The sequence below is a fragment of the Schistocerca serialis genome, chromosome 3 (genome assembly GCF_023864345.2).
Source record: "Schistocerca serialis cubense isolate TAMUIC-IGC-003099 chromosome 3, iqSchSeri2.2, whole genome shotgun sequence".
Taxonomy (NCBI): Eukaryota; Metazoa; Arthropoda; class Insecta; order Orthoptera; family Acrididae; genus Schistocerca; species Schistocerca serialis.
Genome location: NC_064640.1, coordinates 246,918,296 through 246,931,609, shown reverse-complemented (window position 1 = coordinate 246,931,609; position 13,314 = coordinate 246,918,296). Strand labels below are relative to the sequence as shown.

At 42.9% G+C, this 13,314-nt stretch overlaps 1 protein-coding gene and 1 pseudogene across 2 annotated transcripts in view; both read right to left on the bottom strand.

The window, feature by feature from the left end:
• Positions 1–13,314, bottom strand: part of LOC126469995 (uncharacterized) — a 501,305-nt gene that overhangs the window by 233,026 nt on the left and 254,965 nt on the right. Inside the window, exon 1 of one of the 2 annotated variants that reach the window (XM_050097450.1) lies at positions 3,299–3,479. The exons of the other annotated variant lie outside the window; for it this stretch is intronic. Within the exon in view, the coding sequence (XP_049953407.1) occupies positions 3,299–3,395 (97 nt within the window). The 5' untranslated portion in view covers positions 3,396–3,479. Of the gene's footprint in view, positions 1–3,298; positions 3,480–13,314 lie in introns of those variants that run through there. 2 annotated transcript variants of the gene reach the window in all.
• On the bottom strand, positions 2,131–2,248 carry LOC126472057 (5S ribosomal RNA; annotated as a pseudogene).

The following is a 13,314-nucleotide window of genomic DNA, read 5'->3' as shown; positions in this document are numbered from 1 at the left end:
GTGCTCGTTCCCAGGCGCCGAGACGTAACAATCTACCCTTCTTCAGCGTCTAATAAGTCAATAGATTTCCCTATTTGCAGCCCGTACCGTCGCTAAAATGACTTTGTATGTGCACTACTTATGTATTTTCCTTACCGCGTTACATGTCTTCAAAACCACCATATGGGAGGTAACCTCGCGCTTGGCAGTAACCATAATGTTTTAGCTTTTCATTGTTGGTAAACGATCAACAGGAAATTAAAATTTAACAGAAGTCACGAGAGCTTCTGAACTGGATAGCGGGAGAAGAATTTAAATCTGCCATCATATACACTGAGCTGACTAAAGTCATGGGATGGAGATATGCACATATACAGATGGCGGTGGTATCGCGAACACAAGGTATAAAAGGGCAGTGGATTGGCGGAACTGTCATTTGTACTCAGGTGATTTATTTGAAGAGGTTTCGAATGTTATTATAGTTTCTCGACGGGAATTAACAGACTTTGAACGGGGAACGGTAGTTGGAACTAGGTGTTTCGGAAAACGTTAGAGAATTTAATATTCCGAGACCCACAGCGTCATGCGTGTGCCGAGGACACCAAATTTCAGTCATTGCCTCTCACCAAGGACAACGCAATGGGCGATGGCCTCCACTTAGCGCCCGAGAGCAGCGGCGTTTGCATAGAGTTGTCAGGACTAATAGACGAGCAACACAACATGAAATAGCCGCCTAAATCGATATCGGACATACGACGAACGCACCCGTTAGTACAGTGAGACGTAACCTGGCGTTAATGGGCTTTGGGCTTTGGCAGCAGACGAGCGACAGCATTGCTTTTTAAAAAAAAAAAAAAAAAAAAAAAAAAAAAAAAAAAAAAAAAATGGCTCTGAGCACTATGGGACAGAACTTCTGAGGTCATCAGTCCCCTAGAACTTAGAACTACTTAAACCTAAATAACCTAAGGACATCACACGCATCCATGCCCGAGGCAGGATTCGAACCTGCGACCGTAGCGGTCTCGCGGTTGCAGATTGTAGCGCCTAGAACCACTCGGCCGCCCCGGCCGGGCATTGCTGACAGGAGTGCCATTGCTAACAGCGCGACATCGCCTGCAGCGCCTCTGCTGGGCTTCTGAACACATCGGTTGGACCCTAGACGATAGTAAAACCGTGGCTTGCTCATCTTAGTCCCGATTTCAGTCGGTAAGAGCTGATGGTACGGTTTGAATGTGGCGCAGACACCACGAAGCCATGGACCGAAGTTGTCAACAAGGCATGCAAGATCATGGTAGCTGCATAAAATGGGTGGCCTGTGTTTACATGGAATGGACTGGGTCCTCTGGTAGAACTGAACCGACCATTGACTGGAAATGGTTACGTTCGGCTACTTGCAGACCATTTGAAATTATTCATGGACTTCATGTTGCCAAACAACTATAGTATTGTTATGGATGACAATGCACCATGTCAGCGGGTCACAATTATTTACGATTGCTTTGAATAACATTCTGAACAATTCGAGTGAAAGATCTGACCACCCAGATCGCCCGACGTAAAACTCATCCAACATTTATGCGACATAACCGAAAGTTCAGTTCGTCCACAATGTCCTGCACTGGCAATACTTTCGCAATTATGGTAGATTATAGAGGCAATATGGCTCAATATTTTGGTGGGGGCTTCCAACGACTTTTTGAGTCAATGCTACGTCGAGTTGCTGGGCTACGCCGGGTAAAGGAAGGTCCGACACGATATTAATAGGTATCCCATGACTTTTGTCACCTTAATGAATTCGTTGAGAAACCAATGCAAGACCAAACCGGATTAGATAGCTCGGAATGCAGAAGGAATTCAACTAGTACTCACAATCAACACAAACCCAAGTCCAAGTACAAATGGAAAAAGGGAGCAGGTTTATTCGAGGCGTTATTGAGATAACAGAATAAGCACTCCGTCTTCAGGCCACAAGAGGCCCATCGGGATCATCCGACCGCCGTGACATCCTCAGCTGAGGATGCGGATAGGAGGGGCGTGTGGTCAGCACATCGCTCTCCCGGTCGTTATGATGGTTTTCTGTGACTGGAGCCGCTACTATTCGGTCGAGTAGCTCCTCCATTGGCATCACGAGGCTGAGTGCAACCCGGAAAATGGCAACAGCACATGACGGCCCAGATGGTCACCCATCCAAGTGCCAGCCACGCCCGACAACGCTTAGCTTCGGTAATCTGACGGGAATCGGTGTATCCACTGCGGCAAGGCCGTTGCCTAACAGAATAAGAGCCCTGGATAAAATTATGATGCCAGATTTCATTAAAGTCTGTGGTTTGTCTAAGCTACAATATGTAGCTGCGATTTATCCTCCACGGAATATGAAATTTCGAGCTATTTTAGCGAAGGCGGCATGGCAAATATGGAAAGGAAATATTTTCGAGCTGCCTTTCGAAATTACAGCGACACTTATATGTGTGTGGGAGTCTAGGCTTACGCAATCCGGTTGCTGAGCGTAAAGCAATGCACTATGAAAACTCTGGCGACCAAACCATACAGTATAGCATTGTTAGTGTTGCAGGTTGTCTATCTAACGGCTTCCAGGGGCAACAAAAGTTTCATTTTCAATATTTCATGCAATTGTTGACCTAATTTAAAAATTTAAAATGCTGTCATAATCTACTCATCAAGAGCTATAATCTTATGTTTCGCGTTTAAAACAGCAAGTTAAGTATTACAGTCAGAAGCCGTGTATATGAAGTGAGCCAGCATAACTCACAGTGCGGAAATTACCCACACTGTAGTCATCTTGCGCTTAATAATAACAACACATAGCGACTTCAAAACATAATTTGAAAGCTTTAAGAAACTTTTTTCTCGGTGGCACTGCCCACAAAATGGTGGAAGGAAAGAAGTTTATCGCTTACTTCGTTTTCACTGTTCTCGCAGTAAAACTGCAGCATCAGGCATGATGTTTCAATGTATCATCTCTTTACTACTAATTCTATTCGCAACACATTTTGCAGACAGTAATCACATATCTCACTGAACGTACCTGCAGAATTATATCATTGCACGACACATAGTTCGGGAGATATGATGTTTTATACATGAGAGTTCGAGTCTTTGTAGAGGTGGGGCGGTGGTTTACTGTTCTGTCAAAGCGATTCACACACGGAGGGCGATGATCTGTACGATCGTATCCTTATTATTTCTACAGAATGCGGTTCGACGTCGAATACATTTGTAATGCCTGGGAGGACAAAAGTAGCTGTGAGGACTAAATGCAAACGTATTGCCGGTTTCCGTGCAGTGTGGCGGGCTTTACCCTGGACGTCCTCGACGATGATGATGGAGGGTCGGTGCGCCTCGGTGAGACACGAGGCCGCTGCCAGCAGGCTGGCACACAGCAACGGCGCCACCATCGCAGCCGACGGCAGCTTCTAGTGCGCGCAGTTTCCCCCCGCCATCTGCCGATGCTCCAGCACGTGCCTGCTGGTGGTGAGAGCTTCCATCCACACTGGCACGCGCGCCGCGTCACGACGCCGCTTATATACAGTCGCGGCGTTGAAAGGTGGGGGGTGGGGGGGTGGGGAGGGGAAGGGGGGCAGGAAGCTGCGGTACAGATGCAGATATGATGCGCCACTGCTTCCGTCAACGCTACCACTTTCCATCAGAGTTGCGCATTCCAAACTTCTGGAGGTCAAATCACGTAGACCTGAGACCACAGAGCCATATAGACCCCGCACGCCCCTATGTCTGTCGTGTTGAGCTTTGAGAACAACATCTAAGTCAGGTGATGGGGAGCAGAAAGCTGAGTTTTTGTCATGCGAACTACGCGAAGTGGAACCGCAACATTTACAGTTTCTCTCACCTATAGCTTAAATCCGCTGAATTACAGACCGTTGTCGTTGAAATAAATTTGCAGAAGGATTTAGGAACATTGCCTGTATACGAACACTATAAATTACATCGAAGGAAACAGTACATTGGCACAAAGTCAGCGCGTATTTGTAAAATATCGTTCTAGGGAAATACAACTAACTCTTCATTCACACGAAGTACTGAGTGCTATGGACAGGGGCTCTCCAGTTGACTCCATATTTATAAATTTCCCGCAGGGTTTTGACGCCGTCCTCCACAAGTGGCTTCTAATCATATTGCGTGCTTATGGAATATCGTCTCAGTTGAGCGACTGTAATTGTGATTTCCTGTTCGAAATGTCACAGTTCATAGTAATTGATGGAAAGTCATCGAATGAAACGGAAGTACTGTGTGGCGTTCCCCAAAGAAATGATACAGACCTTCTCCTGTTTCTAATCTACATGAATGATTTGGGAGATAATCTGAACAGCCATCTTACATTGTTTGCAGTTGATGCTGCCGTCTAGTAAAATCATATAAGATCAATAACAGTTGCAAAATGATTTAGCCAAGAAATCTTTATGGTACGAAATTGGCAACAGACTCCAAACAATAAGAAGTGTGAGCTCTTCACATGAGTAATAAAAATATCTGATAAGATTCGTTTACACGAGAAATCAGACAAATTTTAAAACTTGGCAGATCAGTACCCAGGGATTGCAGTTCCGTACAATTTGAATTGGAACCACCACGTAGAAAATGTTGTGGAGAAGGCGAACAAAAAACTGTGTGTTATGGGCAAAACACAATGAAGATGCACAATATGTACTAAAGAGACTGCCTATGCCACTCTTGTCCGACCTTTTCTGGAGTACTGCTGTGATGTATAGGATCCTTACCAGAGAGGATTGACGGAGGACAGCAAGAAAGTTCAAAGAACGTCATCTCGTTTTGTTTGACCGCGGAAAAAGGGAAAGACTGTCACCGATATGCTAGGCGAGCTGCGGTGGTATTCATTAAAATATAGGCGTTTTTCGTCACAGCGAGGTCTTTTAACGAAATTTCAATCTCCAACTTATTCTCCGAATGCGGAAATATTTCGTCGACTTCCACCTACATAGGTAGGAATGACCATCCTAGTAAAATAAGAGAAGTCACAGCTCGCGCAGAACGATTCATGTTTTCGTTTGACCCATATGCTATTCGAGAGTGGAATTGTAAAGAAGTAGTCTGGAAGTGTTCCGATGAACACTCTGCCAAACACATAAATGTGAGTTGTTGAAGGGCCATGTACACGTAGAAGTGGATGTAAAAATAAAGTACTGCTTTTGACAACCGAAACTACATCTGTATTGACATTACTCATGTAGTTGCACAGTTAACACAGTTTTTCCTAAATTCCTAATGTTAAAGCGATGGTTATTTTTTTGTCCTTGGTCAAGTGAAAAGGTAACATAAAGTTTGGAACACTGTACTGAAAATTTTTTATTTATGCAAGCGACGGAAATGCAGTTATTCACCGAATTCCGGTATGTGTGGCACAGCGAATCATTTAGTTCACCACTTTCGGAAGAGAAGAAGACAAAATCGCAGTTTGGCAGGAAGCATTTAGTTTTCTGACAATTCTTCAATAATACGTGTTGAATAGTTTATAATGTTTTTGTTAGAAGTGACGTCCATTTGTAACAGTAACGTCTGTTTTTACACAAAATAAACGGATATGTTTTATGACTTTTGCTTAATCCAGTGTATATACCGAAGTATAATCACGAAGTATAATTTATTAGAAAACGTTGATTATACAGAAAACTCTTGCAGTGAGTCAGACAGTAACATCACATCGTCTTAAAATCTCAGTCAGTCGTGGAAAAAATGGTTCAAATGGCTCTAAGCACTATGGGACTTAACATCTCAGGTCATCAGTCCCCTAGACTTAGAACTACTTAAACCTAACTAACATAAGGACATCACACACATCAGTGCCCGAGGCAGGATTCGAATCTGCGACCGTAGCAGCAGCGCGGTTCCGGACTGAAGTGCCTAGAACCGCTCGGTCACGCCGGCCGGCTCAGTCCTGGAGTTTGAGACCTGAGGATCAACGCACTTTTTCGGGTGTGATTTGTAATATGCCTTAGTCTTCAGTTTTTATTTAGACACAAATAAATACACTCAAATAGAAGGCCATTCACATCTTCTTGGTAACGATATCACCCCTTAGATTCAGCCTGTAAACTGACTGATCTCAATCGAAACATTACTTCCACATATCTTTTGGTGCAACCAAATGCTGCACAAACTTTCATCACTGCAATAAAGAAACCTTTACTGAACAAGTACAATTAAGATAAATGTATTCCATGATGTTTCGGGATGGAAACGGGATGCCGTCGGTTTCTTGCCACGGAATTTCAACTGACAACCATTCCGCCATCTTCAGGTGAGTACTCTGTATTGGAGATTGCTGTATTTTTCTCTTTTTTCTTTGTTGTTACTTCATCCCCCACGGAGCATTTGGGCAGAGGGTGGGCTGTCAGCGGTACAGTATTCCACTCTTGAACCAACAACATTCATAAAGATATAAGAAAGATGATAGAAAAAATATGAGGACTGTTTATGTTTTTAATTAAAAAGATTAATGAGGGACAGCGAAAAGGACTAAAAATATATCCAATTTAAAAATCACAATTGCTGTGAGGTGATATTCTTCTATGAAAAAAAGCACTGGAGCTCTGCAGTACCACTTAACATTTAAAAGACCTGCGCTGGGTGACAACTAACGTGGGAGGAGAGATTATGTTCCATAGAGGTTTAGGGGTGTGAGTAAAGAGATAGGGGTCTGTTAAATGGGAAGAACTATGCAGATGATAGGTAGGAGGAGAAGCGGATCATGGGAATATAAACGGTTGGAAAGGCAAAGGTAAGAGGGAGTAATGGACTGCTATTTCACGTCGCTAACTTTATTCACCAAACGTTGGCGCGCAGACGCACGCGCAAAGGCAGCTGTTACTTGAGAGACGCTGTCGTGTTCAGCGCGCTTCGAATATTGTTCCATGTATAGTGCGCAGGCGCATGCGTAACGGTGATTGTCGGAATGCGGGCTCTTAGAGTTAAAATTCAGGTGTCAAATTAACTGTCGTTAGGCTTGTCATTAGGCACAAAATGTTTTCCTTCTGAAGATATTAAAGAAATCACCAGGTGCCACGCCTTATCCAGATTACAGTGGCCATCATGACTAAAAAGTCTTCCATTAAAAGTATTTCCACAGATTCCTCAACAACTGAAAACCAGAAGTATCTCGTCTGGGCCAAAATTATCCGTAGAATGTGGCAGAATTATCCATAAAGTGTCCTGTGGAGAGACAATGCTCGGCCATGGCTGACTTACTGGGCTACAAAAGACGTGTGTGGCAATGATCAACGCACCTTTCACGTACAATGCGTGTGGTGTGCCAAATGTAGGCGTTTTGACGCCGGCAAGGTATGCTGTAGATTTCAGCTTGACGCGATCCTAGATCGTTCTTTACCAAACCGAGAAGTGTAAAAATCCTTGTAGGTGGCCGGACATCTTTTTAACATAATGTTTCCTTAGGGGTCTGCATAATTTCGGCGAAATATTGCTGACATATAGGAGGAATGCCCTCAACTTGAACAGTTCATTCTCCTCTTGAGCTCGTTGGTAATCACATTTCTTCCTTCTTACAGTTGTGCTGAAGTGATGTGGAGAATATCCATTATCTCTGAACCCAGACTGTAGGTGTTCCAGCTCCTTTGCAAGGCTGTCTATAGCGGAAACAACTGTCCGGTACGCCAAGGTTCGAAGGACGACCACAGTTTGTGAAGGCTGGTGGCTGCTAGATACCTGCAGATACAGATATGTGTGTATGGGCTTACTGTAACCGGAGTGCCCCAAGGATAGATCCACTTTCCGACTGACCAAGACATCCAGACACGGCAGACAGCCGCCCTTATAGATTTCCATTGTAAATTGGATATTATCGTGAACTGAATTCAGATGCTGCAAAAATCGTGGCAGTTCGTCTTTACCGTAGGATATACTACCAAAGTATCATTTCCACATCACCAGAAGAGTTTTGATTTAAGTTCTGCCCCTTCCTCAAAGCCTTCGATAAAAATGTATGCTACCAGGGGAGAGAGGGCTACCCATGCCATCACCGTTAAATTACTCAAACTATTAACCTACTTTTTATTCAACAGAGAATATTTTGAGCAAATTAACTGTAATGCCACGGTGAGTCCTCTCTGTTCTGTGGTAGTAACATTTTTATCGAAGACTTTCACGAGACGGCGCTTGATTCGGCAGAACTTAAAGCAAAACTCTTCTGCCGATATCTAGATGGTATTTTCGTAGCGTGGCCCTATGGCGAAGAAGAAGCGTCATGATATTTGCAGCATCTGAATTCATTTCACGAGAATATCCAATTTACGATGGAAGTGGAGAAGGGGGCTCGGGCTATCTGCCGTTTCTGAACGGCTTGGTCAGTCGGATTGTGAGTGGATCATTGTGGCACTCCGATTACCGTAATCCCACACAGACCTGTATTTACCAGCGTCTAGCTACCACCACGCTTCACAAACTATCAGCGTCCTTCAGACGTAGGACTTTGGTGCACCGGGCACTTGTGTAATGAACCCTGTCTGTCGAACGTTGAATCTGCTAGAGACAGCCTTGCATAGGAGCTGGAACACTACAATCTCTATTCAAATTTAATGGATACCATCCGCATCAGATCAGCACATCTTTAAGAAGGAAGAAAGGTGATCACCCACAAGATCAAAAGGAAAAAAATTGTTCAAGTCCAGGACGTTCCTCCAATATATCGGCCGTATTTCGTCGAAATCAGGCAGAATCCTAAGAAAACATTCTGTTGAAGGTATGACCAACCACCTACAAAGAACTGTACACTTCGTGGTTCGGTAAAGGACGATCTAGGGTCACGCCAGACTGGAATCTACAGAATACCTTGCCAGTGTGGCACAGCGTGAATTTGTCAGACAACACACACAGTACATGAAAGGTGCGTTGAACATGATTGCTGCACTGGCCTTTCTCAGACCAGTAAGTCAACTATAGCCAAGCATTGCATCTCCACAGACATTCCATGGATTATTCTGTCACGTAAATCTTGGTCATGACGAGATCCTTCTGGAATCAGTTATTACGGACTCTGTAGAAATACATGCGGCAAAATATCTTGTTAATAGTGATGGCTGCTTTCAACTGGAAGGGGCGTGGGACCCAGTGATTACTTTAATATCTTTAGAAAGAAAAATATCTGTGCCTAATGACCCGTATAGCGACAACTAATTTTATTAATTTGACATCTGAATAATAACTGTAGGAGCCAAACTTCCTACAGAAGGCATGCGTGTAATATTACTATTATGCATGCGCCTGTGCAGTTTTCGAAGAGGACGGCTCCTAAATTTCACGCGTGTTGCGTGCGCGGGCAACTTGCGGGCTAAGGGTTGGCCTGTCATTCGTCTTTGCTTGCTCCTTCTCCGAATTACCCGAACACCGCAACATTTCATTTAGCATTGCCGTGCGGTAGAATCGTGGTGTCACCGCTGTTTACCCTACGCTATTTGTTCGTCGTATCAAGGACGTTCACAGGTCCAATGGATGCTTGCACAGAACGAGGCAGTATGGCGATCCATCGTCACAATTCATTATTACGAATGCGAATGACAGAAGAGAGAGATGAGAATTCTCAATTCGCATAAGCGACGGGTGCTGCATATTTGCTGTGAAATGACATCACAATACCATGTAGAAAGAGTTTAAAGATTTGGTAGACAAAGAGAGAGCAAAAAATTTCAACGTTCGACAGACAGGGTTCATTGTTATGTACATCAAGAAGCGCTTTGTGCTAAACTTGCAAGCAAGGGTCACATGAAGAAACTGGTGGTAAGGAATAATAAAACTTCTGAAGTCACACACATGATTCCACTGGCAGCTGCAATAGTTTTCAAGGGACTGGTCGATCAGTATGGAGACTTCATATGTTACTACAAAGTACGCTGGTTATGCCTGGAACGATTTTTCGATCTAAAACTCGCTATTGTTGAATTTATGAAGGAGAAAGGAGTGCAGGAACGAAAATCAGAACGTCCGGAATGGATTGTAGATCTCACATTTTAAGTGGACTTACCTTCACACTGCCCACAGTAAGACATTGTAAGGTGACTTCTTTCTGATTTGATGGGGATGCATTTAGAAAGAAAATCGCGTTGTGGAAGGGACACATTTGACAAAGACAGACCAGTTCCCTAAGATCACTGGCGTTACAGAAAACGCGAGGTTTGAAAAGTTCATTGTGGCCTTGAAAGAATTACAAGGATAGTTTTATAAAGGCTTTGAGGACACTGTCAATCTTATATTTGTTTTCAAGCTGTTTCCGAGACCTTTTGCCGTTTCAGTTGAAAGCGCCACTGTGCATGTGTAACTGTTTGACTTGCAAGGTAATTCCAGTTTTAACGACAGATCTTTTTACAGTTAAGAAAATGTTCCGGCCTATTATGCAGTGGTCGAATGGACCCAACGTTTCGTCCCCATCTGTGGAGGACATTTCCGGTGCTGAAGAAGATGTGTACCAATCTTCTACCATGGGATGATAGCAACAGCGGATGACGGCATTCCACAACCGCCAATTGCGCTCGCGTATTCAAAACGGCACTGCGCGAAAGGATGCCGAAGAATGCGGAAGCGGAATTTTGCTTTAGTCAGTAGCGAGCCAGGGTGTGAATCGGACAGTCAAAGAAGCTACAATCCCCCTTCAAAATGTTCTCCGCAGATGGAGACGAAACGTTGGGTTTTAAGGCGAAACCCGTTCGACCACGGCATAATAATCAGGAACGTTTTATTAATCATGACACTGCCGGACATGAAAGTTTACGTTTTACAAATCTTTTTACGTTAAAACTGCCAAGGACGTCTACATTGCTCTCCTCAGATGGAGTTTTAAAATCTCCATAATGAGGTTGCAAAAGTGCTAAGATATTTCGATCGCCCCGTTTGTATGAAAGCCCTTTTTCCATTATGAAACTAAATAAGTAACGGTTACATGGCAGCTAGAGTGCGAAAATCTGTGAAACTGTCAGTATCTGTCCGTATGCCGACAGTTTGCACCAGATAAAAACTATAGTGTGTGTTCAACGGGCTAAAAATGATTTAATAATACTGAAAATCTGTTTTGTTTGTGATCTGTATTGTTGAGGAATGTGAAATATAAAACCATGTCTGTGAAAAGCGACTGGACTGCCATTTAAATGCAACGCGTTCGCAGTTCTTCTCTCTTCCCCCTCCTCCCTCTCAGACCGGATGGCGTGGTGGTAAGATAAATGTGCAGCGAGATTGAGAGCTTTGGCTCTCGTGCCTGTGCAGGGCCCATGAGCCGAAATCATGTACACCCATGGTACAAAGTTAGTGACGTGGACTAGCAGCCTCCAGTGCAGAAGACTCACCTGAAGATGGCTGAATATTTCTCAGATGAAATATCGTGGCAAGAAGTTGACGTTATCCGCCTGGAACCTGACACTTCATGAAATACTCTTTATGCTGCGAAAACTTCAAGAATCACAAGATGAACGTAAGTTGAACAGAATTTCAGAAGTATCCTGAAAGTGGATGCCACCACTAGTCAGCTGATCCAAATGTTGGTGTCCATAACAACGTCATGTGTTGGCTATACATCTGTGGACTAAAATGCAAACAGTACCGAGCGTCTGTCAGATAAACACTGTATCATTGAGATGGCGGCATGTTTGAGACTGATACATCGTCGACCTTGTAACTGTCAACAGAGCGAATTATGAAGTTCTTCTATCCTCATACGTTGAGATTTTACTCAGAATTTTATCATTATTTACACATCTAGTGAGTAGTAACAAACGATTCAGAGCAAATGCCACTTCTAGCGGATCAACCTGCAAATGAAAGCAATCTTTGAATAACAATGATGAATTGTGGCTCGACATTGTTAAACGGATATAATGAAGTAATGATATATCCGCGCGAATAGAGCCAGTATAATTGAGTCTGTTAGCGGAAGTCCTAAACTGCAGTTAACTTCCGTGTCAGTGTGGAATGCAGTAATTTTGATTAGCGGCAAATTGTATGGATGATTATAAGAATTGTGTTAATACGCTGTGCTCTGTTTTGCTGGTAACTATGAATAAATACCAGACTTCGTTAGTCTTATCAATGACTCTGAATTAGAAACCTTGTTCACGTCCAATCATAGCCACACTAAAAATAATTATTCAAATAAAAATGAGTTTTTAATACACCACATTTTTACATCTGACTAAAACGTGTAAAATAATTCTTCTTGAAATACACAGATTCCTAACTCCACACATCATTTATGTATTGCATGTGCCTTACTTTTTCGTTTTAAATCTTACAATTATTGTCATAGTTATTAAAAATTAACAATCATAAATTTTCAGGACTGTCTGTTTGGTAATAGCAATCTGTACTGGGCTAGAAGAAATTACTTTATGCTTTCCAGTCCGATTTAGAAGCGTGGTATATTAAAAATTCATATTTATTTCAATAATTATTCTCTTCTTTTTAGTCTTGTGTGTGTGAAATTTTTGAATCGATTCCAAACATTTTGATGAGAGTGCAGCAGAGACATGTGATAAATTTCAGGATAATTTCAGTCTCTCTTCACCTAACGTAACCAATATATTACTGCCTTCTACGTATACAGCTCGCGAAAACACCTTGAAAGTAAACATCAGAGAGATTAGAGCTCATACAGAAGCTTAACCAGCAATCTTTCTTCACGCGAACCATTCACGATTGGAACGGGGAAAGGGGGTAAGGATCCTGTTACACAAAATACCCTCCACGAAACACCGGACAAGAAAGTAAATTAATATTGCATTGTCATTCAGTTATGACCTATGCTTAAAATTTCAAGTCTCATTGGGAAGTCAGTTTTAAAATTTGTACCCATCAGAGCGACATAATAAAAACATCGTAAAAAATGGGGAAGCTGGTCCAGATTATCAACAATGAGAAGAAGTAATGTGATGCGAGTTAGCTTGTGTTGCCATACCAAGACGGAGCAGTCGGGTAGCTTCATACAGTCATACGGGACGGCATCTTTCTGAGCTGTATTTCTTGCGATATGCCTTCATTGTTTAGGGAGGCGTATGTTAAACACATGGTAGATAGACCACTGTTCCTACATCTAGATGAAGCAATGTGACTGTTCTTGTCCACAGGTAAGCATGTGTTGGTTAAGCGGAGAGCACTTCTACATAGCTTTCCAGACTCATGTAATTGAACACTGAGATGACTCTCGAGTTTCGTTTACCTTTCGCTTTACGTTACAAACAGGATCTAACAACTAATATGGACAACCTAATCTTTGATAAAAGATTTGAAGTATAGAAGAATGTTTTTCTTCTTTTTGCTTCCTCTTCTTTCTCCTCCTGATCCCCGTCAGCT